This window comes from Gorilla gorilla, chromosome 2, assembly GCF_029281585.2.
Source record: "Gorilla gorilla gorilla isolate KB3781 chromosome 2, NHGRI_mGorGor1-v2.1_pri, whole genome shotgun sequence".
NCBI lineage: Eukaryota > Metazoa > Chordata > Mammalia > Primates > Hominidae > Gorilla > Gorilla gorilla.
Window position 1 is genome coordinate 57,275,655 of NC_086017.1, and position 27,542 is coordinate 57,303,196.

Consider the following 27,542-nt stretch of genomic DNA (forward strand, 5'->3'; position numbering starts at 1 on the left):
GGGATCCTGGAAAACCAGGTCTGTCTTGGCTTGTCTGTCCCTCAGCAAAAAGTGGCACGCTACTTCCCCACCGAGAGGGGCCAGCCCATGGTGCACGGTGCCCTGAGCCTGGCATTGAGCAGCGTCCGCAGCACCGAAACCCATGTGGAGCGCGTGCTGAGCCTGCAGTTCCGAGACCAGAGCCTCAAGCGCTCTCTTGTGCACCTGCACTTCCCCACTTGGCCTGAGTTGTGCGTCCACTGCTCTGGATGGTGGTTGGGGTCTAAGTGCTGTCCAGTCCTTGGTGCTGGGAGGGATGAGAGCCTCAGGTCAGGCCTGGCTCATAGGCTCTTCCCCGCCCCATCCTGTCCCACAGAGGCCTGCCCGACAGCCCCAGCAACTTGCTGCGCTTCATCCAGGAGGTGCATGCACATTACCTGCATCAGCGGCCGCTGCACACGCCCATCATTGTTCACTGCAGGTAGAGGGTGGGCCTGAGGGTCTCTCCTCTATGGGCTCTTGGCCTAGCCTCATACCCCGGCCTCATACCCCCTTCTTGGCACAGCTCTGGTGTGGGCCGCACGGGAGCCTTTGCACTGCTCTATGCAGCTGTGCAGGAGGTGGAGGCTGGGAACGGAATCCCTGAGCTGCCTCAGCTGGTGCGGCGCATGCGGCAGCAGAGGAAACACATGCTGCAGGAGAAGGTGAGGATCTGGGCAGGTGGGGCTGGGATGGGCCTTCTGTCCCAGGGTGACGGGCTCCTGCCCAGCTGACCTGGCCAAATGCACCTGTGCAGCTGCACCTCAGGTTCTGCTATGAGGCAGTGGTGAGACACGTGGAGCAGGTCCTGCAGCGCCATGGTGTGCCTCCTCCATGCAAACCCTTGGCCAGTGCAAGCATCAGCCAGAAGGTGAGGAAGGTTCCGTGGAAGCTGCTGGGAGAGCCACAGCCTTGGGACTCCCTCTCCTCACTCACTCTGTCTTCTCAGAACCACCTTCCTCAGGACTCCCAGGACCTGGTCCTCGGTGGGGATGTGCCCATCAGCTCCATCCAGGCCACCATTGCCAAGCTCAGCATTCGGCCTCCTGGGGGGTTGGAGTCCCCGGTTGCCAGCTTGCCAGGCCCTGCAGAGCCCCCAGGCCTCCCTCCAGCCAGCCTCCCAGAGTCTACCCCAATCCCATCTTCCTCCCCGCCCCCCCTTTCCTCCCCGCTACCTGAGGCTCCCCAGCCTAAGGAGGAGCCGCCAGTGCCTGAAGCCCCCAGCTCGGGGCCCCCCTCCTCCTCCCTGGAATTGCTGGCCTCCTTGACCCCAGAGGCCTTCTCCCTGGACAGCTCCCTGCGGGGCAAACAGCGGATGAGCAAGCATAACTTTCTGCAGGCCCATAACGGGCAAGGGCTGCGGGCCACCCGGCCCTCTGACGACCCCCTCAGCCTTCTGGATCCACTCTGGACACTCAACAAGACCTGAACAGGTTTCGCCTACCTGGTCCTTACACTACATAATCATCTCATGCACACCTGCCCACACCCAGCAGAGCTGCTCAGTGGGCACAGTCTCTTACTCCCATTTCTGCTGCCTTTGGCCCTGCCTGGCCCAGCCTGCACCCCTGTGGGGTGGAGATGTACTGCAGGCTCTGGGTCAGGTTCTGCTCCTTTATGGGACCCGACATTTTTCAGCTCTTTGCTATTGAAATAATAAACCACCCTGTTCTGTGGCCCGTGTCTGAGTCTGCCCATTGCTGCCTCAGCTCCAGTAGCACTGCCAGGAACTTAATTAGCACCTTTTGTGGATGACAGGATGGTACCAAACTGCCACACTACCAGGACAGTCTTTCTTTAAGGGCCCTGCAGTTCTGGCTTGCTCATCCTCCCCGTGCCACACTGTATGTATGTTTCCTCAGCAGCTCTGAGGAGGATCCAGGCAGAGTGTGTGCACAAACAATTCCAAGAGACACAAGTAGCTCCCAAAGTGCCTGACAGATGATGTGGTTTTTTAAAAAACTTTAATATTACAGTCAGGAGGCAGCGGCTGGAAGATACTCGGCTCTTTCCCCCAAGTCCAGGTTCAGTGCATTGGCCCCCACACAGCACCCCAGCCTCCTGCCTGGGCAAGGAGGCCCTGTGCTCAGTCCAGCTTCTCCAGCACAGAGGGCACATACACCAGGCTGAGCTCACTGCCAAAGTTGCAGACAATGGCAGCGTTGTCCAGCACCAGGATCTGGCGGGCAGGCTGGGCCTCACTGTTCTTCCCCAGGTAGACTGTCTGTAACAGGTCCCCGTAGTTTAGGTCCCAAAAGGAGACACAGCCCTGGCCGCCAGTCACCAGCAGGTTGTCTGAGATGACACCCAAGCTTGCACCACAGCCCAGGTCCTGGAGGCAAGGACATGACAAGCTCAGTCCTGAGTCCTTCCCTAAAATCCCAAGAATCCTATCATCCCCACCCCCTCTACCTGCTGAATGGAGTAGAACTTGATGCCTGTGCTACGGTCCCAGATGCTGATGAGGTCATCCAGGCCACTGCTGATGACACAGGAAGTGGTACAGGTAAGGGAGGTGACATCCCCACGGTGAGCAAACATGTGGCTGACCCGGCTGCCAGTCAGTACATCCCACAGGCAGATGGCCCCATCTTGTCCTCCACTGGCCAGCACCATGGTCTGGGGAAACAGGCCAGGGGAGTGGGGTCACCATGGTGTAATACCTCTGTCAACAGTGGTGTCCCTGTGCCCCAGTGGGTGGGGCCCTGACTGCTTCCTGGAAGGCCCCTGGGGACCAGCTCCCAGGAGTCAGCAAACATGGGCCACAGACTCTGTACCCCCTACCCCACCTGCAGGCCCCTTACCTGGTCAATGTACACGGTTGTGATGGCCCCTGAGTGGCCCTGAAGGGTGAAGAGGCAGCACGAGTCCTCCAGACGGAACACCTGGGACAGGGATGGGCCTCAGGTTCTGGTCTCTGGGATTTTCCAAGTTATACTTTGGCCGGGAAACGCCCTCTGTTCTTCACCAGGACTCTTCCAGCCTCTCCCTGACGAATGCATCAGGCTCCCACCCCGTGCCGGGCCACTCCAGCACCCAAGAGACAAGACAATACTCACTCTCAGTGTGTGGTCTTGGCTCCCAGTCACCAAGCGCCCAGCAGCGGCTTTCAGGGCTGTGATGGGTTTTTGGTGTGCACAGGGCACTGTGTGGGTCAGGTGACAGGCCACTGTGTCGCTGCTGCTGTACACTGGAGAGGCAGGGGAACTGCCCCGCCCTGGGGTCCCTGAGGACAAAAGGCCAAGTGAAGGATCTCTGAGAAAGCAATGGGTAGACGGCTCCTGCCCGTCCCACCAAGTGTGAACACCTGCCCACCCCAGGCCCTCCGACCTCTAAACTGCAGGGGGCTGAGGGCAGTGTGGGTCTCCAAGGAGAAGAAATCAAGGGAACCGTTGAGCCGTGCAGCCACAATCCTGGAAGAGAAGAACAGCTGCCAGGGGCCTCTCCCTTAGAGCCTCAGCCCTGGGGCTGAGCATGTGGACACGAGAGTTAAGGGCCAGTTCAAGAAGGCACAGGACGGACATGGCCAAGAGGAAAGCACATGGTGCCAGAACAGATGCTGGAGCCAGAGGGCAACTCCAAATATTAACCACCTTGTGCCTCAGTTTCTTCATCCGTAAAATGGGGATAAGAGTACCCACCTCACAGGGTGGTCCTGAGAATCAAGTGAGCTAACGTGTAAGGTGGTACCTGGTGAATATCACTTAAGTTTATAAATTAAAAACAAGCAGAGGGCTCCATGTAGCCTGGAGCTGAAGGGAGGGCTGCTGAGGGGAAACAGGATGCAGGGTGGGCTATGTTGGGTGTTGCGGAAGCCTGCATTCTCCACATAAAAGCAGCTTCAACCCAAGCACAGCTCACACCAATTCCTTTTTCCACAAAGAAACAAGGATTTTCTTTGCTCTCCAAAATTCCTAGGTACAGTCTGACAGGCAGGGATGGATATATTTGCCCAGTAACCCCAAAGCCTCAAAGCAGATGAGGTTCAAAATCTTACTGCAGGGAAAGGCAATGCATGTCTGCCTACAACCTCTGCCCATGAATTTGAAGGGCCTACACCAGAGCTGGGGAAGCCAGTATTATGATTGGAAGTGGGTGGACAAGGAGAGACCACAGTCACCAGGAACCCTGATGGTCAGGTTGAGACATCGGGGCTTTCCTTAAAGCTAAAACAAGCAGCAAAGGAGAACTTCCAAGAAGCATGGAGGGACCTGGTGAAATTGGCCAGGCTGGAGGGGAGGATGTCAGCCAAAGCCCATGCAGAACCTGTGGTGACAGGAATGACGGCAGCAGCCCACTGGCAGAAATCAACATCACTAAGGGCAAGGGACGCCCCCTCCCCAAGAAAAAAGACTCCAGCTCTAGGTCAGATGGTGCTGCCACCAACAGTCAAGGAGCCTTGGAGGAGGAGCCAGTGTGGGACAGGCAGGCGAAGGCATCCAGCAGAAGGCACCTGGCCACTGGGTGGAGACCCAGGTTCACCAGCTTGGAGGTGGGGCCAGAACCCAGGTGGCTGAGACTCCCCAAGGAGTGTGCATGCAGACGGAGTACTGGGGACGCCCACAGCCAACAGGCTTGCTGAGGAGGCCAAGCACGACAGAGGCAGGGAGAGCAGAGAACAGCTGCCAGCGGCCAAGGAGAAGAGAGGGTTCTGCAAGCGCACTCTGTAACTAAAAATGCAACCAAGATACCCCAAAGGCTCAATATTGACAAGCTAATCAGAGAAACTGGCTTCATTGAGAAGGGCAAGAAAGGATAGGAGTGTATCACTCCCCACTGTCACTGCTTAAGGCCCCGGGAGGTCACCATGTGCCATGCCCTATTCCAAGCACGTCACACCCCTAACGCTTTTAATTGTTACCTTCCCATCCAAGTGGACTGCCCTCTGCTCACAGGTGTGGAAGTGGGCACCAAGAAGGTCAATCGAATCATACAGTACAGCAGTGGAAGAGAACCAGAACTCAAGACTCAAGAGTATGGCCTAGCCAACAAAGGCTGGGGACATCTGGGGCTGAGGCAGGCCACGCTCACCTCTTGTCCAAGAACACCAGAGCGGTAATGCCTGAGGAGACCTCCTCGCTGCTGCAGCACAGCACCCCTTCAATGGCGTCCCACACCTACGAGTCCAGAGGCTGTGAGCACCTGCTGGCCAAAAAGGCCCACAATCCCCAGGGCGGACAGCCGCTCTGCCCACCTTTAGCCCCTCTGCCCACCTCCAGCCGGCCGCTGCTCCGCCCCACCACGATGAGGTTGCCCTGCAGCTCCAAGCTCCAGATGGAACCCTCCGCACTGGGGGCCCAGGCGAGGGAAGGGGAGCCTTTCTCGGGGGAGCCACCCTCGTCCTCAGGGGCCTGGGACAGCACCGGCCCAGGCGAGGGTGGGCGCAGGGCTGGTGTGCAGGCGGCCGCCAGCCCCTCCTCCTGGTACACCCGCTGCACCAGGCGGCTGAAGTCATAGCCTGGGGAGTCCCGAGCGCGGCCACAGACCGCCCGGTGCCGGGGCTCGGGCTGAGTGGGCTGTGAGGACCGAGGCTGCGCCGAAAAGTTGGTGTCAATTAAGCAGGTGAGGTCAGGCTGGTCCCCGAAGAGGGAAGGCAGCGGAGGGCCCCGGGGGTGGTGTCTCAGGGGAGGGCTGTCCCCAGGCTCCTCTGGGCCAGCCTTCCCACCATCTGAAAGTCGTTCCCAGCTCTCCTGAGCCTCAAGCCCGCTGCCCACGCCACTGTCCCGGCGCTGCCTGCTGGGGGCCAGGAGGGCGGAGTGAGAGGGGGCACGGGGGAGGGGGGTGAGAGGGGGCGCGGGGGAGGGGGGTGAGAGGGGGCGTGGGGGAGGGGGGTGAGAGGGGGCGGGGGAGAAGTGAGAGGGGGCAGGGGAGTGAGAAGGGGCAAGGGAAAAGGGGGTGGGGGGAGAGGGTGGTGCGGGGTGGGGAGAGGGGGGTACGGGGTGGTGGGAGGGGGTGCGGGGGTGGGGGGAGAGGGGGGCTGGAGGGGTTGGGGGATACCTCGGAGGAAGAAAGGAGGGGAGATACGTGGCGGCAGGGGGTGGGGTGAGGGGGGTTGGGGAGGCACAAAGTAGGAAAGGGCAGCCGCACCTACCCTGGGCGCGGAATGCGCGTTAGGCAATCCCCGGTCTGCGCGTCCCACACGCAGACGTGGCCTGCCAGGCAGCAGCTCACCAGCAGCATGCCGTCACTGGCCAGGCACTCGATGTCCTGCAGAAGTCTGGTGTTGGTATGGGCCAGGCCCCGGCCCTCCCCTGCCCGGCCACTGTGCCCCTGCTCACCATGAGGTGGCCGCGCAGCACAAGCGGCACGATCTCCGTCTCGGGTGGCGCATAGCCGTAGTCGTCGCAGGGCAGCTCCCCGCGCCTCCGCCGCCCGGGCCCACCACCCGGCTGCCCATAGTTGCGCGGGCACAGCACGCGGTAGAGGCAGAGCAGCAGCAGCACCAGGACGATGCCAGCGGCCAGGCCCAGCGCCGCCACCCTGCACGGGAGGGCGGACTGCTGTGAGACACACCTCACAGCCTGTCCCCTCCCCTCCTCCCTCTCCCCTACTCTTGCCCACCCATCCCCCTCCCCACACTCTATCCCACCCCACCCCACCCAGCAGCCTTACTTGTACAGCGTGACGTCTCCATGGGCCTGCACCCCACCTGGGCCCTTGGGTCCCGCTTCCCAGTGCCCAGCAGGTATGGGCCCCGGTGGGGGCCAGGCACTGCGGCCGTCCTGAGGGTGCCGGCCCTCCAGAGCCTCCCTCGGGTTCAGGCGGAGCGTGACTGGGATGACGGGCAGCAGGCTGATGTACCTGGATCCGGACAGTGGGCAGCCTCAGCAGGGGGCCTCCCAAGGCTTCCTCCTGCTGTGCCCGCCAGCCAGTCCTCTCCCTCCTCCCCAGGCAGGCCTCAGCTCCACCGGCCAGACTCTCCCAGCATGCGGGTTGGGGACAGAGGTAGGTCCCTCCCCAGCCCAGCTTAGCAGCCAACTTGCTGTCCCAGATACCAGCACCCAAGCAGCCCTGGTGGCCGTGTGGGATATCTCCCTCCCCACTCCTGGCACAGGTGGGTGGGTCTCATTCTGGTGAGGGCTGGCAGCCACCAGTGACTCCTCAGAGCAACCTAGGCCTCCTCTCTTGGGTTATGGCTGCCTAAACCACCAGTTCCCACCTCACAACCTTATGAACTGTTAATTATTTGCACAATTCAAACCTGTGGGCCTCCTGCATTGGGGAAAGGAGATGGTGAGTTGACACCATCGAGTGAGGTGGCACCTGGCACAGCCCAGCTCACCTCTTGGCCAGTGTGATGTTGTAATAGCTGAAGAGCGTCGGCCAGTGGCGGAAGGACAATTTCCTCCAAAGTTCCTCATCCTCAGGCCCCCAGGTTACCTCTGGGACTGGGCTGTCATGGACAACCTCTGCTGGACCTCCACGCTCAGGTGACTCGCCTGGCGACGTCTGGTTCTCAGGTAGCTTAGGGGCATCAGGTGGGAAGATGGAGAAGGCAGGGTCCGGGTGGCTGGCGGGCAGCATGCCACTAGGCACGGGCATGGGAGCCAGGGCTCCCTCACCCAATGGGCTCTGTTCCGTCACCTGGGCAGCGAGGTAGTTGCGCAGCCCTGCTGGGTCTGTGTATACCAGGATGCCAATCCAGACAACGGTGCCAGCCTGTAGTGGGGCAGGGGGTACTCAGTGGGAGGAATGGGCCCCAACCCCCAGCAGCTTCAGCCCTCATGCTGAGAGGAAGCAGCACAGGGACCTCAGGCCTGGGGATGGAGAGAGGACACAGGCCCCACTGTGTCCTTTCCTCCTGCCTCTCCAAGTCCTCCTGCTAACACCTGCCAACACTTGCTGCTGAAGGGGCCTGCTTGCCTTTCCACAGTTAGAGGCTGAGTTTCTTGGCCTGGAAATACACTGAAGGACCCTGAGGTTTGACACAGAATGTCCCCACCCCTAATCTCCACCTCAGCTGGAGCCAGAAAGCTGCTACCATTCCTACGGTCAGAGGGCCAGCTACCTGACCTGCTCCAGAGTCCCCCAGAGGTCCTAGTCCCAGGGGGCCTCAGCCTTCCTCCCATCTCAGTTCAGCTCCCTGGAAGAGGCACTGCTGCCCCACGGCCAGCCCAGCCCGGCTGGTGACTGATTTTGCCCAGCACTTTCCAGTGTCTGCACACCATGCAGCGGCCGATGAAACCGACCCAGGGCAATGTGGTGGCCACAAGTGGGTCCATCCCAGAGCACTCAACTAACAGGCTCCTGTCCTGGGCCACTCTGGGGAGAGGATGGCTCCTGTACCTGAGAACCCTGGAGCTGCTTCTCCCACAGGCTTATCTCCTCAGAAGCCACCAGGGTCTGGGCAGGGAGGACACAACGGGCAACTCCCCAGAGCCAGGCTTCCAGGGGCCACCAGGGCTTGAGGAATACCCCTCGCCACTCTAAGGCCAAGTGCAGCACCACAAGGGGCCTGGAGCACCGGCCCTCCAGAAGAGGGCAGGGCAGGGGTGGCAGGTACCATGATGAGGCGCTGTGCCAGGCGGGTGCGGGCCAGGAAGTAGACAACACGCAGCCTCTTGGGGAGCCGCAGGTTTCGGAAGGAAGACGGCTGCAACGTGATGGTGTGGGGTGTGGACGGCCGCACAGCCAGCTGCCGCTCGTAGCGCGTTGGCTGCCCCACTGGCTTGGCTGAGGGCAGGCAGGCCTCAGGGGGCAGTCGCTTGTTCAGGTCCGCTAGCTGTTGGGGGCACAGTGGTCAGGGCCTGAGTCCACCGTCCAGAGGCTGCCCGCACAGGACCGCTGTCCTGCCCAAGGTCTACACCCTTCTCACCCAGGACTCCCTCAGTACAGCCAGGGCTGAGGAGGCGGGCAGGGCAGGGCTCAGCCCACTCCTACCTCCATCCGGCGAATGTCAATGGACAGGACAGTGGTGAAAAACAGCATCTGAAGGAAGAAGTCAGACACCAGCCCCACGACGGCAAAGAGACAGAACTCCTGGAATCAGAGCACATGGGGGTGGGGGGGTGCCGTGACCTCACTGTCCCAGCCCAAGAGAAGCAGTGCCCGGACTGCAGCCACCTCATAACCGGCAGGGCAGCAGCAGGCAGGGCATAGCAGAGATGAAGAGAGATGCTGGTTGGTCCTCAGCTCACATACCACCAGCAGCTCACCCCGTCTCCACCAGGGGGCAGCAGAAACCCTCACACTTTCTTCAGAAAGGGCTGAAAGGGAAGGGGAAGTACCTTCCCTGAATCTTCCGGTCCCTCTAGAGAGGACTGAAGGCCTGATCCAACCCGGAAACCTCTAAGCCCCACCAGCCTGCTCCCCAAAAAGTCCTTCCCCACTGAGCCCCCGCCCTGCTCATGCATCACCAACCCAGCTAGAGCCCAGGCCTGATTCAGGGGCTCTCAGAAAGGTTCCCAGCCAGCAACTGCCCCGGAACAATGAAGAGAGAGAGAGAGGGATTAATTCTCCTCTAAAACTGAAAAAGGGTGAGCTCTCTGCTCCCCAAGCTCTGTCAGCAGACAAAATTTTCTGAGATGTCGGTGTTGAGACCTCTAGCACATCACCACAGTGCTACTCCGATCTGGGGTAAGACCATGGAGTGCAGATAGTGGCACAGTGGTTGTCTCAGCTCTAACGTCCCAAGACTGTACCCTATCCTGCAGATACTACTGTTTTTCCAGGAGAAGCAGCCCACAGCCCATCTGTTCTCTGCTCACCCCCATCCCTCAGCTGGCCTGCCAGCCCTGGGGGAAAGACGGGGGAGAAAAGATGGCATCCTCCCCTTCCTGCAACTCCTTCTGGAATGGCTGGCATCAGTCTGGGGTTCCAGCTCAGTGCAGGGCCACCTCCACCTCTGCTCACAGCCCACAGCCGAGTGAGGGCACTTTGCCAAGAGCAGGGTCACTCTGGGCAATGGGTCGTGGCCCTCCCACCGGTCAGGCCAGGCAAGGCCATGCGTCTGGCGACTGCGGCACAGGCCAGGGCCAAGGGAGGAGACCGGAGGAAGGGTCTAGGAACCCCACGGTGCTTCTCCCTCAAAAATGGGAAACAGGTGTGACAAACTGCACAGCCAGTCCCCAGCTCCTGCCATGCCCTTGCAGCCTCCTCCTGCCACTTGGCTGAAGGGGAAGCAGGCAGGGAGGGGTAGGAAGACAGGGTCAAGGGCAGAGTCTGCCTGGCTAGGTGCTCAATCTGGGAACCCAGCCAGGGTTTGCTGAGCACTTCTGAGCCAGGCATGCCAGGGGCCACCTGTGTGCTGTAGTGATCTGCTTGCCAGGCAAAGAGGTCCCACCTCAGAAGCAAGGATGCCTGTGCTGAAGAGGGGAGCACCCTGCCCATGGCTGCACAGCTGGGGAGCACAGCAGTTGCTTCCATGCTCATCCAGGTGGCAGGCCTTGGGACCTTACCTGGATGGCCGGCACTAGGGTGAAGTAGCCGATGAGGATGATGCCCAGCTCCGTGGCCATGTTCTTCATGATGGACCAGCTCTCGCTGCTTAGGCCTGCAGAGGGCAGCAACAGGGCCCAGGGCAACACGTGGCCACTCTGCTACATGACTCACACAACCTCATGGGCCTCGGAGTGGCAGAGGCATGGCGAGGCCCCCCAGCCCTTTGAAGCAGCCATTCCACCAAAGCACCCCAACCCTCAGGGTCCTGCTAATGCCCAGACTTTAAGGGGCCATCACCACCACAGCTGCTATGGGGAACGGGTGTTCACAGCCTGGAGGGTGCAGGGGAGAGCTATAATCATCAAAAGAGGGAAGAAGCAGAGTGTGGAGATGAGAAAATCCACAAGGAAAGCCAAGTGCCACCCACAACAACCACATCCAACCTCCACATGTGGTTCTTGTCTGGTCTGCACGGGCCAGCATGACAGTGTGCCCATCAACCACATGGCAGAAGCACTTGGCGGGTAGAGGACCTGGCTGCGTTCTTCCTCAAGCCCCTTCCTGTGGTGAGCCCTGATCCCACGCTATCACACTGTCACATGTCTAAGGCTCTGTGCTCCTACTGGGTAAGGACAATTTCGCCCCATCTCTTCCTAACTCCATATCCAGCACAGGGCCTGGCTTCTCACAGAGGTCTGCTGGATGAATGGACGGCTGCCTACAGCCCCATTCCTCACAGACATGGGGTGACGAGGAAGAAGAGGCTCAAGTGACCAGGCCTCCAAGGCCAGGCTCTCCCTTTTCTCATTTTCCCTAGAACCCCAGATCCCCAGCTTCTACCAGCAGGGCCAGAGGGAGCTTTTCTGGCAGCCGTGAAGGCAGCGTCTCTGAAATGGCCAGCCCCCGGGGCTTGGGCCTAGTGTGCTGGAGTGAGGCAGTAAGAGAAAATACTAGGCGCTAAACTCCCCAGACAGAAAGCCACCACCAAACACAAGCCCCACCCACACTGAAGTGCAGTGGTGTGATCACGGCTCACTGTAGCTTTGACCTCCCAGGCTCAAGCAATCCTGCCGCCTCAGCCTCTTGACTAGGTGGGACCACAGGTGCATGCCAATATGCCCTGCTAATTTTTCTATCTTTTGTGGACATGGGGTTTCACCATGTTGCCCAGGCTGGTCTTGAACTCCTGGGCTCAAGTGATCCACCTGCCTCAGCCTCCCAAAGTGCTGGGATTACAGGTGTGAGCCATGGCACCCAGCCTGGTTTACTTTCTTACTGACACATGAACCAGGACGAAGTACAGTCCAGTGGCCCCATGGCTCCCCAGGGCACACACTCAAGAGCTGCCAGAGCCCAGTGGCCCACTGCATATTATGCCAGAGGCAAGAGCAAGGGACATTTCAAGGGCTCTGTTTGCTCACAGAGCGTTAACAGCAAGAGGAACAGGCCCCACTCCAGCCCCTCCTGCAGCCCTCTGCCCAACTCTCCCACTGCGTTACCTTGGGCGATCCGCAGCTTCACCTCCAGGTCTACCGGGGTTGAGACCACAGACTTGGTGAGCACCAACACATTCTCTAACCCAATAACCACCACAAGGTAGGGGAAAATCTCGCTGGGGACAGAGAAGGAGAAGGTGAGGACAGTGCTGTGGTGGTTCCCAACAGACTGGGGCCCTCGGGAAGGCTGTGGGGTTTCCAGCCTGTCATGGGGGCTGCTGAGTGACTCCCACAGGTGCTGGGCAGAAACCCTCCCTTGTCCACCTCACCCAACAAGACCTGCATCTACACAGCACTCAGCTTTCAGGCAGGCTCCAGAGCCTTGCAGAGGGGCCAGCAGCCATCCTGTCTCTAGCCATCCAGCACAGGAGGGCTGGACGAGGCCCCTCAGGGAGAGCTGTGCAGCGCCACTGCTAGACCACACTTCTGCTGGCCCTTCCCAGGAGAAGACTGCTGGCTAAAGACAATGACTGCTGCCAAGACCCACACCAGTAACTCTGGGTGGACCCATCACAGCTAAATGCAAGGAGATGAAACCACCCTGAAGGCCCACTCACCTTTGTTGAGAAGCTGTGTGTGGAGAAGAACGACTGTTCCTACAGAAAGCTCTACCAGCTATCTGAGCCCACCGTCCCACACTCCCCGCAGCAAACCCTAAGAAAGTCTATGTGCGAGGAATGCCAGCCAAGTTATACCTTGCAGGACCTCTGCTTTGGAGCCGAAGGAAGGGAGGGCCCTGTGGAGGGTACGGCAGACGGTATGGGGGAGGGTGGTGTTTAACACTCAGGCTCAGGAAAGGGAGCAGGTATCTAAGAGCAAGGAAACTACCAGAAACAAAATACGACGTCGCTTTTCATAGGACCAGCCTGATGGGCCAAAGTGGGGGACAGGCCAATCCATAATCCATTAATAACCATTAACAGACAGGCAGGCGGGCCTAGCCAGAGCCAAGATCAAAGCCTGAGGACAAGCCGAGGGAAGGGCTTCCAGACTAAGGTTCAGAGAGGAGTGGCAAGGGGAAAGTAAACATCAGCGAAAAAGGCGACAAATTACAGTGTGCTCATATCTTCCAAAGAGCTTCCTCTAAAATGACCTATTTCATTAGGCATTTAAATATTCTAATCATGAAAAAAAAGAAATGTTCTCTTCTCTATCTCACACCTCCAGTGGCTTAAGCCATCAAGCTGCAGTTTGTGTGTGGTGTGTGTATACAGAATACATAAACACAGACACACAAATCCAACTACACACATGCAATACATACTCATGTATACACAAACATACCAACACACACCCCTTATATACAAACCCAGCCCACAAATATGCATTTTTGTACATATGGACACTCACTATAGCTAGATATGCTATATACAAAGACAAGTATGAATACAAGCCAGACAAAGAAGAGGAAGAAAATGTACCTCTTAAATGTCAAAAACAACAATGTGAAGACGTGAGGTCACAGCAAAGTGCAGGGAAGGCCAAGTACCCAGAAGTGCAAGGCTCTCTGGCCTGAGCCCACCCTGTGGCCCAGTGGAGCCTGCTAGGGACCTACCCGCCATTGAGGGTGGGCGTCAGGCCGAAGAGTGTGCAGAGTCCCACAGACATGAGCAGCGAGCTAAGCACTGTGACCACGGCAGCCAGGGCCAGCCCCCACTTGGACTTGACCATGTCGATCTTCCCTGGAGGGCAGAGATGGCATATCAGGGCGGCCCCTCCCCCCGCCCCCCGCCCACTGGGGCTCCCGGGAGTAGGTTGCCCTGACAGTCGAGGAAGGGAAAACTCCTGGTTTCACCAAAGGAAAGGGACAGGCACAAGCACTTCCCAGTGTCATGGACATAGTACACCTTTTAGGAACCCTAACTCAGGAAGGGGCTGAAAGTGGGAAGAGCCCCGGCCCCACCCAAGCTCCTAAGACCCTGCTGGGGGACAAAGCCCTAGCTCTGACGACCACCAGGTGTGTTCTATCTCTCTACCCCAAGACACCTCCAGAGCCAGGGAAGCAGGTGACATGGAAATGCCCGTTTAGCTTGGAGAAAGCCCTCAGCCTCCCTGCTATGAACCTACGCGTGGAGAAGTAGATGTAGGCAAACAAGATGATGTAGGTGGTCACAAGGGGGATGAGCTCAGCGACACCAATCTCCTCCTTGAAGTGCACGTGGACCAGGCTCTCCGCCCGAAGGCTGCAGTTGGGGCTGGGGTGCAGAAGCATCAGGCGGGCACGCAGGCTGCCCAGGAACCTGGTCAAGGAGCAGGGTGGGGGTAAATGGAAGTGTTGCTCTTGGTTCTGGGGACAAAGACAATCCCCGGACAGAGGGTCCATCAGGACCTCCCTCCTGCCCCTGTGTTGAAAGGGAACTTCTCTATGGTGCCTGAGCTTCTCTATAGTCTCCAGGGGCACTGGGAAAATCACAAAGGGGACAAAGTTTTCTCAGGAGCTCCCCCTGCTCCTTTCTTTGTCTCCCTTTCCGGACCTACTCCAACACTCTCTTTTTTATTTATTTATTTATTTTATTTTTTATTTTTTGAGACAGAGTCTCGCTGTCGCCCAGGCTGGAGTGCAGTGGTGCCATCTGGGCTCACTGCAAGCTCCGCCTCCTGGGTTCACGCCATCCTCCTGCCTCAGCCTCTCGAGTAGCTGGGACTACAGGTGCCCGCCACCACGCCCGGCTAATTTTTTGTATTTTTAGTAGAGACGGGGTTTCACTGTGTTAGCCAGGATGGTCTCGATCTCCTGACCTCATGATCCGCCCGCCTCGGCCTCCCAAAGTCTGGGATTAGAGGCGTGAGCCACCGCGCCCGGCCTCCAACACTCTTGATTGCCAGAGGCCTAGGAGAGCCAATCAGAAGCACCTCGAGTGCCCTTGCCAATTGGGGAGCTGCCTGCAGTGCCCCACTGGGAAGGACACAGGCCATATAGGGCGCTCAGTAGTAACCAGCTGGGGATGCCTGCCCTAGGCTCAAGAGAGACCAGAGGAGGCACCAGGACACTGAGACCGCCAGCCCTGCCTTAGTCCCCTATGCTTAACCAGCTGTCAGGTCATCCCCATTAAAATGTGGTAGACAGCATCATCTAGTCTGAGGGATGTAAACATTCAACAGGAGGCCTGGAAACTCTCCCAAGTTTCCAGGGGGCATTCAGAACACTCTAACCAGAAGAGGGACTACTCAAAGCCTCATGTCACCCAGCAGACCAGTCAAGAGCCCAGGGTACTGTCAATCTTACTTGGCATGGTAGTGCTGGAAGACCAGGGTGATGGTGTAGGAGACCATCCTCTTCCTGGTGTAGAGGCTCACCCCACTGTACTTCCCGGGAACACCAAATAACAAGTCTGCAAGCAGAAACCAGCAGGTACTGACAAAGAAATGACAGCTACTGCAGAGCCACCAAGGACCCCTTTTTCACCCCCATCCTGGGAAACAAAGGGTAAACCCTGATCTGCCTAAGCACACATCAAAAAGACGGTGACCAATGGGCACCTTTACAGGTCTGAAGGGAACTTGTACTGGGGCTACCTTTGAGTGTGGCTGAAGTCTGCAGGGTTTTAGGCTCGTGCTGGTGGATGGTCCCAATGATGTCAGGATCAGCATGGAAGCGTTCCCAGTCATTCTGCCAGAAGTTCCCAGGGGACAGCAGCAGGCATCCATGCTCAGGGAGTAGGTTCCTGAGCTTCCTGAGGCCTGGCAGCAGGTCGGTCACTTGCAGACACAACTCCTCCAAGCTCCTGGTCCCGGAGCTGCACAGGAGACAGGACAAGGCACCTGCTGTGTCTGCCACCACAGGACAGACCTGCTGTACTTAGGGGACGTCCTCTGTCTGTTCTTCAATGCCCCATATTTGCTCTCTGGTATTGCCAAAGAGCCTGACCACTAGGGCAGCAGGGGGAAGTACTTCCAGGTGGCCAATAACCTAACCATGTGGCTGTCTGACTTTCAAAGTGCATCTGAAGCCCAAAAGCCCATCAGCTCTGAGGATGGGCAAGTGTACTATAAGAGCATGCACAACCCCACCCACTAAAACACCCTGGCCAGTTCAGTGGATGAGCAGGGACTGGGGTAAATTAGGGGCTTCATTTAGTTCACCAAAATATCTGTCAACGCCACTAGCTAACTAAAACCTGGCAGTGATGCAGCTTGCCAGTTACACACATTGTATGCCAAGCCAGCATAACCCAGGGACCCACTGATAGGCAGGGGAGCACGACTTGGGCTGGGGCTTCAGAAGGTACCCCCAGGTAGAGCTTGCTTCTCGTCGGCAGAGACACCACCATTACATTCACACCATAACCCACAGGCAGGAAGCCATGTGGGTCATGAGTTAGCACAGTGGACACTGACTCCATCTGAGATGTAAGGATGAGACTCAAGGCTATGTGTGTGCCATCTGCATAGGTTCAAGCGGAATGCAGCCACCGTAGACCCACAAAGATGCTGAGAAATTCAAGGCTAGCTCACCCTCCATCCTTCTTGCTTGTTCTATCTCTGCAGAGCCGACTGGCTCACTGCAGTTACACTGAGGACTGTAACTCTTCCTTCAGTACAGAATGGGATTCAGGGAGGCCAGGGTCCCTGAGAGGGGTACCTGTCTCTCAGCACGTGGTTCCGGATCTCCTCCACCAGTTGGAATGCCCGGGACAAAGGTGAACGAAATACATCTACTGCCAGGAGGTTCTTGTGCCAGGGAAACACTGAGGACTTCACAAATATCTGCTGGACATAAGCCACCGGGGCACCCACATACTGCAGAAGAAATGAGGGAGGGCAGAAAGGGCAGCTGAGCACAGGAAGAAGAAAGACGGTCCAATTCAAGGGACTTAATGGGCATTGGAAACAGTGCCCCACAGAGTTAAAGAAACCAATGACTAATACAAGTTCTTGAGTTTGCAGGATGGCAGATAAGAAAAGAAACAATTTGCTGAAACCCAGAAACTCCCTCCGCTTATGAGATAAAAGAACTGGCTGAAATAAGCTGGAACCAAGATGGCCGACTGGAGTTGTGCAGAATGAGCTTGCCGATGTCACAGCCTGAATTTCCACTGCATGTTTCATACTAACTCCCCCAGAATTTGCACATGGGACCTGTGAGGTGGCATCAAGAGATAACTGGGCATGCTCAAAGACTTCCCAGAAATCACCCTTCCTTCCACCAATCATCTGCTAATCCTAGTATCCACCCTCTAAACCTTTCCTAATAAAATTACTGCCTTAAAGCCAGCACAGGGAGACAGATTTGAGCTGGACTCCTGTCTCCTAGGGAGTCAACCTTCAATATAAAGCTTTTCTTTTCCCCATATCCCGGTGTCACAGTATTGGCTTCTAGCACATTGGGCAGTGAGCCTCTTTTGCTCAATAACACATCTACTATGGGCAAAGCACTGTGGGACCAGGTGTAGGCAAACGATGGCCTGTAGGCCAAATCAGGGCCCATGCCTGTTTTTCTTTTTGAGACAGGGTCTTGCTCTATTGCCCAATCATGGCTCACTGCAACCTCAATCTCCCAGGCTTAAGAGATCCTCCCACCTCAGCACCCCCACCCACCAAGTAGCTGAGACTAGAGGTGTGTGCACCACCACCATGCCTACTTTTCAAAAATGTTTTGTAGGGACAGGGTATCACTATGTTGCCAGGCTGGTCTCGAACTCCTGGGCTCAAGCGATCCTCCCATTTTGGCCTCCCAAAGTGCCACACCTGGCTAACTTCTTTATTTTCTGTAGAGATGGGGTCTCACTATGTTGCCCAGGCTGGTTAGTGCCTGTTTTTCCACTTCCAATTTTTACTGAAGCACAGCCACACCCCTACCATTACTATTGTCTATGGCTGCTTTCACTCTACAACAGCAGGGTCAAATGGCTGCAACAGAGGCCGTCTGGCCCGCAAAGCCTAAATGTTTACTATCTAGCCCTTTATGGAACATGTCTGCTGACCGCACTATAGACTCTACACTCCCCAAAGCATGTAACCTGTCTTACTGATTCAGGTTTTGTCACTTGCAGCAGAGTAGCGGATTTTGAAGATCAAAGGACCCAATTTAAAATCACAGCTTTCCAAACATATGGCCTTGAAAACACTTTTGACATCTCTGGACTTCAATTTCCTCATTGTGAAAGAGGAATAACGACATTCACCCTGCAGCATCAAGATGTATGCACACACCACACACGCATACAAACAGTGTCTGAGAGATTAGCAGAAATATTAACAATGAACAATCAGGCATTTCACTTCATCTGACCCTCACAACAGCCTGATGAGAAGCAAGGAGAGGCTCAGGCATTGTGCCTGCCTAGAGCTTCACACTCCAGGCAGGGTGGTGTAAGGACTCAAACCAAGGTCTCCTCACTAAATATTACATACTTTTCTCACTAGAATCTGCCATCTCCCCTTCAAGAGCTTAACAGGGATGTAAATGACAAGAGTGTTCACATATGCAACCCTCAGTGACAGGCATGTCGCGGAGCACCCCAAAACATGCTGGGTCAGCCACAGCAGGGTTATGGCCCAGGAGAAGCTGAGTGGAGCCATAAGGTTAGAAAAGAACAGGTAGGAGAGGAGCAGGAGGGAATGTGAGTTGCAAGGGATGCTGAGAGCACAGAAGGCCTGGACATCTGCACCAAGGAAACCTGTCAGGGGATAACAGAAATTACGAGGAAGATGACAAGCAGGCTTAGACTGAAGCCTTACTGAGCTGTCAGGATTTTAATCAGTTGACAAAGCAAAGCCCAGTGTCTCTGAGGTGAAGGGGCAACCTGATGAAAGCAGTGCTCTGTAAAGACTCCCCGGGAGTTGGTGACAACTGGAGACAAGGAAACATGGCCCTAGACAGCGGTGTACTTCGAGGTGTGGACTGAATGGGGCAGGGCCCAGCCCAGCTGAGGGATGAGGGGCTGTCTCCATGCCTGGGCTGCAGTCAGGAACTCCAAGGGGCATGCGTGTGGATGAAAGGGAGGCCATGGAGCCACTCACCAATGCAGTACTCCAGGTTACAGCATAGGCAAGGGCCAAGATGCTGACCAAGCACAGCAAGTTAATGCCTCCTGGGACCCTGGGCACAAAGGAACAACCAGAGGCAACCGTCTGAGCCTTTGTGAACTTTATGTGGCTGTGCCTTAGTGAGGGCTCTGGGGACAGAAGGCCTCATCCACTTTGTCTTCTGTATCACGCTCAGCCACTAGAAGCTGCTGGGAGGCACAGAGGCACCTGGATAGAGCTGGCTGCCACAGGCTATGAGCAGAACAGAAGCTCACACAGGCCTAAGCAGGAAAGGAGCACTAACCTGGTAAGGAAGATGTGCGCAGGGCCCACACTCACTGTGCTGAGTGAGCTCCCACAATCCCTACTTAATATTCAAGAGAGAAATGGACATGGAAACACTGGTATCTTGAGTGGGTGATGGAGGAAGTAAGGGCCAGTGGGGTCCAGATGCCCCTAGGCAAAAGACTCCTAACTAGAGAGAGGCTGTGGTAGGCAGCCTTCTAACACGGTCCCCAACAGTCCACACCTCCTGGTGCTCATGCCCTTGTGTAATCCCATCCCCTTAATAGTGGGCTGGACCTAATGATTTGCTTCTGACAAATAAATACAGCCAAAGCAATAAGAAATCACTTTTCCAATTAGGTTACAAAAGACTATGACTCCTTCTCCCACCCTGGCCCCCTTCTTTTGGGAGCCACCACTCTGATGAAACCAGCCACCACACTGTGAGCTGCTCAGGGAAGGCCTATGTGGCAAGGAATTGAGGGAGGCCTTCAGCCAATGCACAGTGAGGAACTGAGATCCTCAGCCCAACAGCCTGTAAGGAACCTACCTTTAAGTGAGCTTGGAAGGGGATCCTCCCCCAGTTGACCTTTGAGATGGCAGCAGCCTTGGCTGACAGCTCTATTGTAGTCTTGTGAGAGACCCTGAGCTAAAGGGCCCAGATAAGAAAACCATGGCTCAGAGAGATAAAATGAAGTGTCCGAGGTCACACAGCTGATAGGCAACAGAGCCAGGATTGAAACCCAGGGCTGGGTAGCTCTGAACAATATGAGTCTTATGGAGAACAAGACACAGAAGGAAAGGCCTAGCACAAGCGGCGTGGGAGAGGAGCTGAGGTCCTGGAAGCCCTGGAGTCTCCAGCCACCACAGTTCAGAGCATGAGGCTCCCACCCAGAGCTTCCTGGAAACCCTGTGTCCACGCTCACGCAGCCACCACAAACACTGCAATGTTGGCCGTGGAAGTCCAGCATGGAACAAACCCAGCCACCTCTGTGGACCTGTCAGCTAGGCCTTCGTGTGAGGCTCAGGTTTTCACAATGAGCTAGTCTTGGGGACCCAGGCAGTGCTGGAGACCTCAGGTTTTTGAAAAATGGAATCCTTCCTTTCTATTTAGATACAGCAACCTAGAGCTCCAGGTATTTTACCTTTACACCAGCATACCCGTGGGCTCCCTCAGAACAGGATGTGGAGGACTCCTGCCACTCAGCTCTTCCTAGAGAAAAGGCCTCCTGATCCTTGCCCTCCAACCCTGGTGGGCAAGGGCTGTGGTGGGAAGAGCAGGCTCAGGAGACCTGCCTGAGTTCAAATACCAGTGCCACCACTCCCTGGCTGTGTCCCTTGGATGATGGTCTCTATACTCTCCAAGGCTTGTTCCTTACTGAGGGAAATGAGAATAAAACCTCAGCCCTCACTAAAGCACCATGAGGACCAAACAAAACAACTCCTGTGAACCATCCAGATCTAGCAAAGTGTCTGAAAATATATTAGTTATATCATTTATATTATCCCTTAAAACTATGAAAACGAGTTGGTGTCCCATGCACAATCATCTCAGTCTACAGGTTTCTCCAAGTTCAATACGATGGGTCTTCTTATCACCACTGTCGTCGAGTCATTGCCTCTAAGGGAATGGCTTCCCAATGCCTATGGAATTAAAAGTTTAAACTTCACAGATCAGGAGATTCAACTTGGTTCCACCTAACATGCTCCAGGAAAAACTGCAGACTCACTGTCTCCTAAATAAGCCATACTGTTTCTTTATTTAACAAGAAACCTTTCTTGAGCATCTACTGTGTGTAAAACATTGGAGTGTATAAACTTGAATGAAACATGACTCCAATGGGGTCGTCATGTAGAACACAGAGAAGAAGCAGAGGACATATTGTAAGGGAGCTGGGGAAGGCTTCCTGGAGGAAGTGACTCTGAGCTGAGGTTGATAAAGCCTCAGGAGTGTACTTCTGGTGCACACCACAGGGCAGTCCAAGCACATGAATCTACATTCTCCCCTCTGCTTGACCAGTCAGACTTGATCAATGACAATGATGACAATGGCAACAGCCACAATCATTTGCTGAATGCAAGTGATGAGCCAGGCACTGTACTAAACCCTTGCATTGTTTCACTTAATCATAAGAATGACAATGTATAATGTAGGTATAATTATCCCACTTTATGGATGTGGAAACTAAAGCACAAGGTGATAGTAACTTGCCCAAGGTCACAGTGCTGGAAAACGTAAAGTCTCTACTGTTTCTGCTTCGTTCTTCTCTTCCTCTGGTAAAAACATCCCTCTGCCCAGAGAGAAATGCCCTTCCCCAAGAGTGGCCACAGAGGCCAATGGTCACAGTGACAACACAGGGTGAGCCGAACTCAGAGCACAAAGACATGGCAGAACTGACTGGAGTCCTTTCTGGAGGACACATAAAGGTTTAACTGTAGGGTGCAGCCATCAATCCCATTGTGGAGAAGCATCTAGCAAAAGGGGAGGAGGAGGGCTACATAAAAAGAGAGCCGTCTCCAGCATAGAGAAAGATCCACAATTTAACAAAAAGAAGTCAAACAACTCAAAATGGGGTCATCTGAACACACACATCACAAAGGAAGACAGGCAAATACAATAAGCACTTGAAAAAGTGACTAAGGTCATTAGTCATCTGGGAAATGAAAATTCAAATCACAATCACAATGACATGTCCCTATATTAGAATACGGCTTTTTAAAAAATCCAAACAACTGAAGATACCAAGAACTTTACAGCACAAAGACTGAATCTTAATGTATGCGAATTTTTAAATAATTTAGGAGGCTGAGGTATATAAAAAGAAGGACATTTCATCTCTGTAGTCCTCCTTCTGAAAACCAAAGTCCACAGTGAAATTCTTAACCAAAGTCCAAAGTATATTCAGGTTTTCTAAGTTTTTGCCTAATGTCCTTTTTCTTTTCCAGGATCCCATCCAGGAAACCACGTTACGTTTAGCTGTAGTGTCTGAGGCTTCTTGTAGCTTGTGACAGTTTCTCAGACTTCCCTTGCTTTTGATGATCTTGGCAGCTTCAAGGGGTACTGGTCAGGCATTTTGTAGGGTGTTCCTCAACTAGGATTTGTCTGATGTTTTACTTCTGATTATACTGCGGTTATGGGTATGGGGGAAGAAGATCAGCGGTAAAATGTCCTCCTCCTCCTCACATATCAAGGGCATAATCAATCAATGTGATTTATCACTGCTGCTTTAACCCCAATCACTTACTATAGGAGGTGTCTGTCAGGCTTCTTCACTGTAAAGTTACTTTTTCCCACAGTCACACTGTCCTCTTTGGAAGAAAGTCATCATGCATAGTCCACACTTTAGGATACATTACTTAGAATTTTTTTGCCCAGGAGATTTGTCTATTGTCATCCATTCATTTATTTATATTTATTCAAGCATATGGACTCAGGAATGGACTCACAGAGAATTATTTTATATTTTGGGTCTTAATTCAATACCAGTTTATTTTGTTGCAAAAACTGCTCTAGGCCAGGCACGGTGGCTCACGCCTGTAATCCCAGCACTTTGGGAGGCCAAGGCGGATGGATCAATCACAAGGTCAGGAGATCAAGACCATCCTGGCCAACATGGTGAAACTCTGTCTCTACTAAAATACAAAAAATTAGCCAGGCGTGGTGGTGCGTGCCTGTAGTCCCAGCTACTCAGGAGGCTGAGGCAGGGGAATCACTTGAACCCGGGAGGCGGAGGTTCCAGTGAGCTGAGATCGCGCCACTGCACTCCAGCCTAGCGAAAGCAAGACTCCGTCTCGAAAAAAAAAAAAAAAAAGAAAAAGGAAAAAAAAAAAGAAAAAAAAATTGCTCTAGCACTGACCACTGGGGAGCTCTTTCGATTGCCCCCCTATGTCTCTTTGACATACACTATATTTACTTTAAACTTTGAAAAATCTTTGTCTTCTCTTTCCAAACAGTATAGGATCTCCTCAAGGACACTGAGCCTCTATCTGTCCCCCACATCATCCCACACCACGCGTATGCAATAAACGAGTGCTGAACTGAGCAGTGAGTCGAGTAGGGAAGGAAGTTTTGGCTCCTTCGTATAGGCAGCAGATGCCTGCAATGTACTGTCTACTGCCCGAGTCTCCTATTTTCCCTTTTTTAAAATTTATTTACTTTTTATTTTTTTAGAGACAAGGTCTCACTCTATTGCCTCAGCTGGACTGCAATGGTGTGATCATGGCTCACTGCAGCCTTGAACTCCTGGGCTCAAGCGATCCTCCTGCCTCAGTACTGGGATTACAGGTATGCACCACTGCACCCAGCCCTATTGTCCCTTTGGAAACCATCCTCTCTCATTCCCAGCAAGGTGCTGACAACAATGAAATACCTGCCTTTAGCCATAGGGCTTGGGAAGGGGACAGGCAGGTAACCCTATTCATAGCCAACTGGGCTCCCTTTTATCCTCCACTGGATTGGATGATGCAAAAACATGGGGCTGAAGCTGCTAGGGCCACTGTTGGGACGACCAAAAGTGAAGCTGACCCAGAGAGGACAAAGTCAAGAGATGGACTCCTTTTGAGGCTCAAACTATATCGTGCTTAAGTCAGCCCTGCACCTGGCTCAGTTATATGAACCAAAAATTCCCTTTCACTTACTCTGATTTGGGTTGAATTTTCTGTTCTTCATAACTAAAACAGTCCTTACCACCCACTTCAGTATCGCTGGCCTGTATCTTTACCAAGGACAGTCAGTGGAGGTGAGATAAGTGACCACTGAGCTGTGTGACACCAGGTGACTGCCCTGGGCCCATCTCCTTCTCAATCCTGCAGGGGATGAGCGCTCCAATCAGAGAGAGAGAAAATGGACAATGCTCCTGATTCCAAAGCCCTCTAGATATTCTGCACCAACACTTTCTATCATCATCCTATCATTCAAAGAGCTCACAAACACATCACACCCCTTACAGCCTCATCATTAAACATCTATTCCACACCAATGGGCCAAATGAACTCTTCTAGTCAGGAAACACAAATATTCCCTTATGTGCTAACACTGCATTAAAAGGTTAATGAAGTCCGGACACAATGGCTCATGCCTGTAATCCCAGCACTTTGGGAGGCTGAGGCAGGTGGATCACCTGAGGTCAGGAGTTTGAGACCAGCCTGGCCAACATGGTGAAACCCCACCCCTACTAAAAATACAAAAATTAGCCGGGCATGGTGGCAACATGCCTGTAGTCCCAGGTACTCAGGAGGCTGAGGCAGAAGAATCGCTTTCAACCCAGGAGACAGAGGTTGCAATGAGCTGAGATCACGCCACTGTACTCCACCCTGGGCAACAGAGTGAGACTCCATCTCAAAACAATAGAAAAAATATTGTTAATGAAGGTAAAAGGTTTAAGCAAGAAGGTCCCACAATGAGCCAGTGAGCCAATGGCCAACCTGGGACATAAAGCCACAAAACTGGTTTCACCACAAAACTGGTTTCAGCCAGCATCAGACCTTGCATCCTTTGACCTTCATAGGCAGAGCCCCATGAAGCCAGGGTGGTGCACTCCCCACTGACACCATGTATAGTTGTGCCACAGACCTATCTTGCCAGATATGCCTCTATTTCAGCCGCAGAGTCAAGTTCATAACAAGTTACCTGACTACTACATTAACCAAAAAGGAAATGGGAATATGCTATGACTGTCAGAGAGAAGGGGGAGGAGAGCTCTGTTTGCTGAGCTTTGGTTTTCCTCAACAACAGATTCAGCAAGTCCAGCACGAATCCAGGGACCACAGAACAACACAGAAGAAAGGGCACTTTGTCCACACCTGACAGGCAAAAGGTACACAGATGAGCTAGTCAAGCTTCAATGAGCTCCAAATAATGAGTGCGGTGTGATGGTGAGTTAGGTCCCTTGACTGAGCCCCTCAACTGAAGACCTTTTTTCTCTTTTATATCAGTGTTCAGCCCAGAGACAGTCAACTGAAAACAGCACAGTCCAGAAGGAGGAGTGGGCTGGGGTCAGGAGACCTAGAGTTCCAAACTAAATAACTGGCCGGGTGCGGTGGCTCATGCCTGTAATCCCAGCACTTTGGGAGGCCAAGGTGGGTAGATCACCCAAGGTCAGGAGTTCGAGACCAGCTTGGCCAACATAGTGAAACTCCATCTCTAATAAAAATACAAAATTAGTTGGGTGTGGTGGCGCACACCTACAGTCCCAGCTAATCGGGAGGCTGAGGCAGGAGAATCACTTGAACCCGGGAGGCAGAGGTTGCAGTGAGCCGAGATCATACTACTGCACTCCAGCCTGGGCAACAGAGCAAGACTAAAATATAAAAATTTAAAAATTTAAAAAATAAATAAATAACTGAGGCACTTAATCATTCTGAGCCCAGCTTCCTTACCTGGAAAAGAGATCTAAAACCTGAACTTTTTGGATTGTGAGAATAAAATAGGACCTGACAGACCTGAAAAAATTAGGTGCGCGATACAAATACTAGACAGTGCTGGCACTCTGTGTCAGAACACTCTCAGGGATGTGCAGTTGTTCTGACTGCCCAGGGACAAGAAGGAGACGGCCTGTGTGTCTGCCAGGATACTGCCACACACCCACGCAGCATGTGTGAGCAACTCAGGGTATGAACCCAGACCCGGCTGGCCACAGCTAGAACAAGCACAGATCTCAGTTTTACTACAATAGTCAGGCTTTGGCATCATTTGGTGTTTCCTTTCAAAAAAAGTTACTCAATAAATGTATAAACTAGCCAGGTGCGGTAGCTCACATCTGTAATCCCAGCACTTTGGGAGGCCGAGATGGGTGGATCACCTGAGATCAGGAGTTCAAGACCAGCCTGGCCAACAAAGTGAAACCTGGCTCTACTAAAAATACAAAAATTAGCTAGGTGTGGTGGCGGGCGCCTGTAATTCCAGCTACTCTTGAGGCTGAGGCAAGAGAATCACTTGAACCCGGGAGGCGGAGGTTGCAGTGAGCCGAGATTGTGCCATTGCACTCCAGCCTGGACAACAGGAGCAAAACTCCATCTCAAAAAAAAATGTATAAACTAAGTATCTATATGGTACACTGATAAAGCTGTTAAAGTACATGAATTCACAAATCAGAAGCTGACCAACCTCAATCTCACTGGCAGACCCCTGCCTCAGCCAGTCTCCACCCAATGCTCTGTGCTGGCCTCAGGAACATGACGAGTACCCACCCACTCAGGCTGCTCAGTAGGCTCTCCTTGTTTGCGGTCAGAGTCCACAGGCGGGGGCGAGTAATCCTTCACAGGGGTGGTGAATTCCACAGGTCCTGTTCCTGGCAAGGGGAGTTTCAGCAGTGGGTAGCTGGGATGTACAAAAAGGAGATAAGAATTAGACACTATGAGAGGCAGTCCTCTCTCAGCAGTGACACAGGAGCCACTGGAGTTAATAACTAAATTCTGTCAGGACTGTACAAATGTGCAAAATATTAGAATCACAAAATTGCAAAGCTGAAACTCAGAAGTCATCTAGATTAGAATTTTTCAAACTTATTTTAGTCACATAAACCTTACGAAGAAGCCCAACTGGTAAAATAGACTGTTCTGTTAAATGTTTTCAGGCTGTATAAGCTAAGTATGTATAAATATACTTAGTTATACCATTATATATAACATTAATATATATAATATAAACATACATACATACACACACACACACACACACACACACACAGATAGATAGATAGGCGCCTGCCACTACATCCAGGTAATTTTTGTATTTTTGGTGGAGACGGGGTTTCATCATGTTGACCAGGCTGGTCTTGAACTCCTGACCTCAGGTGATCCACCCACCTCAGCCTCCCAAAGTGCTGAGATTACAGGCGTGAGCAACCGTGCCTGGCTAGTTTATACATTTAATGAGTAACTTTTACTGAAAGGAAACACCAACATGTTATAATATATAACATTATATTAATATTTTCAGGCTGGGCGCAGTGGGTTATGCCTGTAACCCCAGCACTTTGGGAGGCCCAGGCTGGAGGGCTGCTTGAGCCCAGAAGTTTGAGACCAGCCTGGACAACATAGTAAGACCTCATCTCTACAGAAAATCAAAAAAATTAGCCAGGCATGGCCGTGTGAACCTGTGGTCCCAGCTACTCAGGAGGCTTAGGTGGGAGGACTGCTTAAGCCTAGAGGTAGAGGCTGCAGTGAGCCATGATTATACCACTGCACTCCAGCCTGGGCAACATAAGACCCCTGTCTCTGAAAGACAAAATTTTCAGAGACTTAATAAAAGCAAGACGCTAAAAACAAACAAAAAAAATCACCTTGCCAAATTAGATATAAGGGAACAATAAAAAACAAAAGTGGGGGTACCTTTAAAAATCCAGAAAGATTCCAATTCAGATAGCTAAGCAACTATTCCACTTAAAGGGACAG

General features: G+C 53.6%; 2 protein-coding genes across 19 annotated transcripts in view; one reads left to right on the forward strand and one right to left on the reverse strand.

Annotated features, from left to right (window-relative positions):
- Nucleotides 1–1,694, forward strand: part of PTPN23 (protein tyrosine phosphatase non-receptor type 23) — a 32,517-nt gene extending 30,823 nt beyond the window's left edge. For 6 of the 8 annotated variants that reach the window (XM_055382225.2, XM_055382224.2, XM_055382226.2 and 3 more), the window contains 4 exons: nucleotides 46–230; nucleotides 356–460; nucleotides 545–683; nucleotides 776–1,694. In XM_055382225.2, coding sequence (XP_055238200.2) covers nucleotides 46–230; nucleotides 356–460; nucleotides 545–683; nucleotides 776–1,447 — 1,101 coding nt within the window. In that variant the 3' untranslated portion in view covers nucleotides 1,448–1,694. The remainder of the gene's footprint in view (nucleotides 1–45; nucleotides 231–355; nucleotides 461–544; nucleotides 684–775) is intronic. The other 2 variants (XM_019023919.4, XM_063703745.1) reach the window with 1 other exon arrangement.
- Nucleotides 1,695–1,965: 271 nt separating this feature from the next.
- Nucleotides 1,966–27,542, reverse strand: part of SCAP (SREBF chaperone) — a 65,120-nt gene continuing 39,543 nt past the window's right edge. For 3 of the 11 annotated variants that reach the window (XM_031009019.3, XM_055382232.2, XM_055382231.2), the window contains exons 3-23: nucleotides 26,337–26,466; nucleotides 16,477–16,634; nucleotides 15,411–15,631; nucleotides 15,121–15,226; nucleotides 13,962–14,134; nucleotides 13,450–13,576; nucleotides 11,898–12,010; nucleotides 10,416–10,510; nucleotides 8,899–8,997; nucleotides 8,522–8,740; nucleotides 7,301–7,677; nucleotides 6,631–6,819; nucleotides 6,297–6,498; nucleotides 6,110–6,225; nucleotides 5,232–5,751; nucleotides 5,050–5,135; nucleotides 3,349–3,431; nucleotides 3,078–3,244; nucleotides 2,823–2,903; nucleotides 2,431–2,637; nucleotides 1,966–2,350 (exon numbers count right to left, since the gene is read on the reverse strand). In XM_031009019.3, the coding sequence (XP_030864879.1) occupies nucleotides 2,105–2,350; nucleotides 2,431–2,637; nucleotides 2,823–2,903; nucleotides 3,078–3,244; nucleotides 3,349–3,431; nucleotides 5,050–5,135; nucleotides 5,232–5,751; nucleotides 6,110–6,225; nucleotides 6,297–6,498; nucleotides 6,631–6,819; nucleotides 7,301–7,677; nucleotides 8,522–8,740; nucleotides 8,899–8,997; nucleotides 10,416–10,510; nucleotides 11,898–12,010; nucleotides 13,450–13,576; nucleotides 13,962–14,134; nucleotides 15,121–15,226; nucleotides 15,411–15,631; nucleotides 16,477–16,634; nucleotides 26,337–26,466 (3,715 nt within the window). In that variant the 3' untranslated portion in view covers nucleotides 1,966–2,104. Of the gene's footprint in view, nucleotides 2,351–2,430; nucleotides 2,638–2,822; nucleotides 2,904–3,077; nucleotides 3,245–3,348; nucleotides 3,432–5,049; nucleotides 5,136–5,231; nucleotides 5,755–6,109; nucleotides 6,226–6,296; nucleotides 6,499–6,630; nucleotides 6,820–7,300; nucleotides 7,678–8,521; nucleotides 8,741–8,898; nucleotides 8,998–10,415; nucleotides 10,511–11,897; nucleotides 12,011–13,449; nucleotides 13,577–13,961; nucleotides 14,135–15,120; nucleotides 15,227–15,410; nucleotides 15,632–16,476; nucleotides 16,635–26,336; nucleotides 26,467–27,542 lie in introns of those variants that run through there. The other 8 variants (XM_031009016.3, XM_031009018.3, XM_063703746.1 and 5 more) reach the window with 6 other exon arrangements.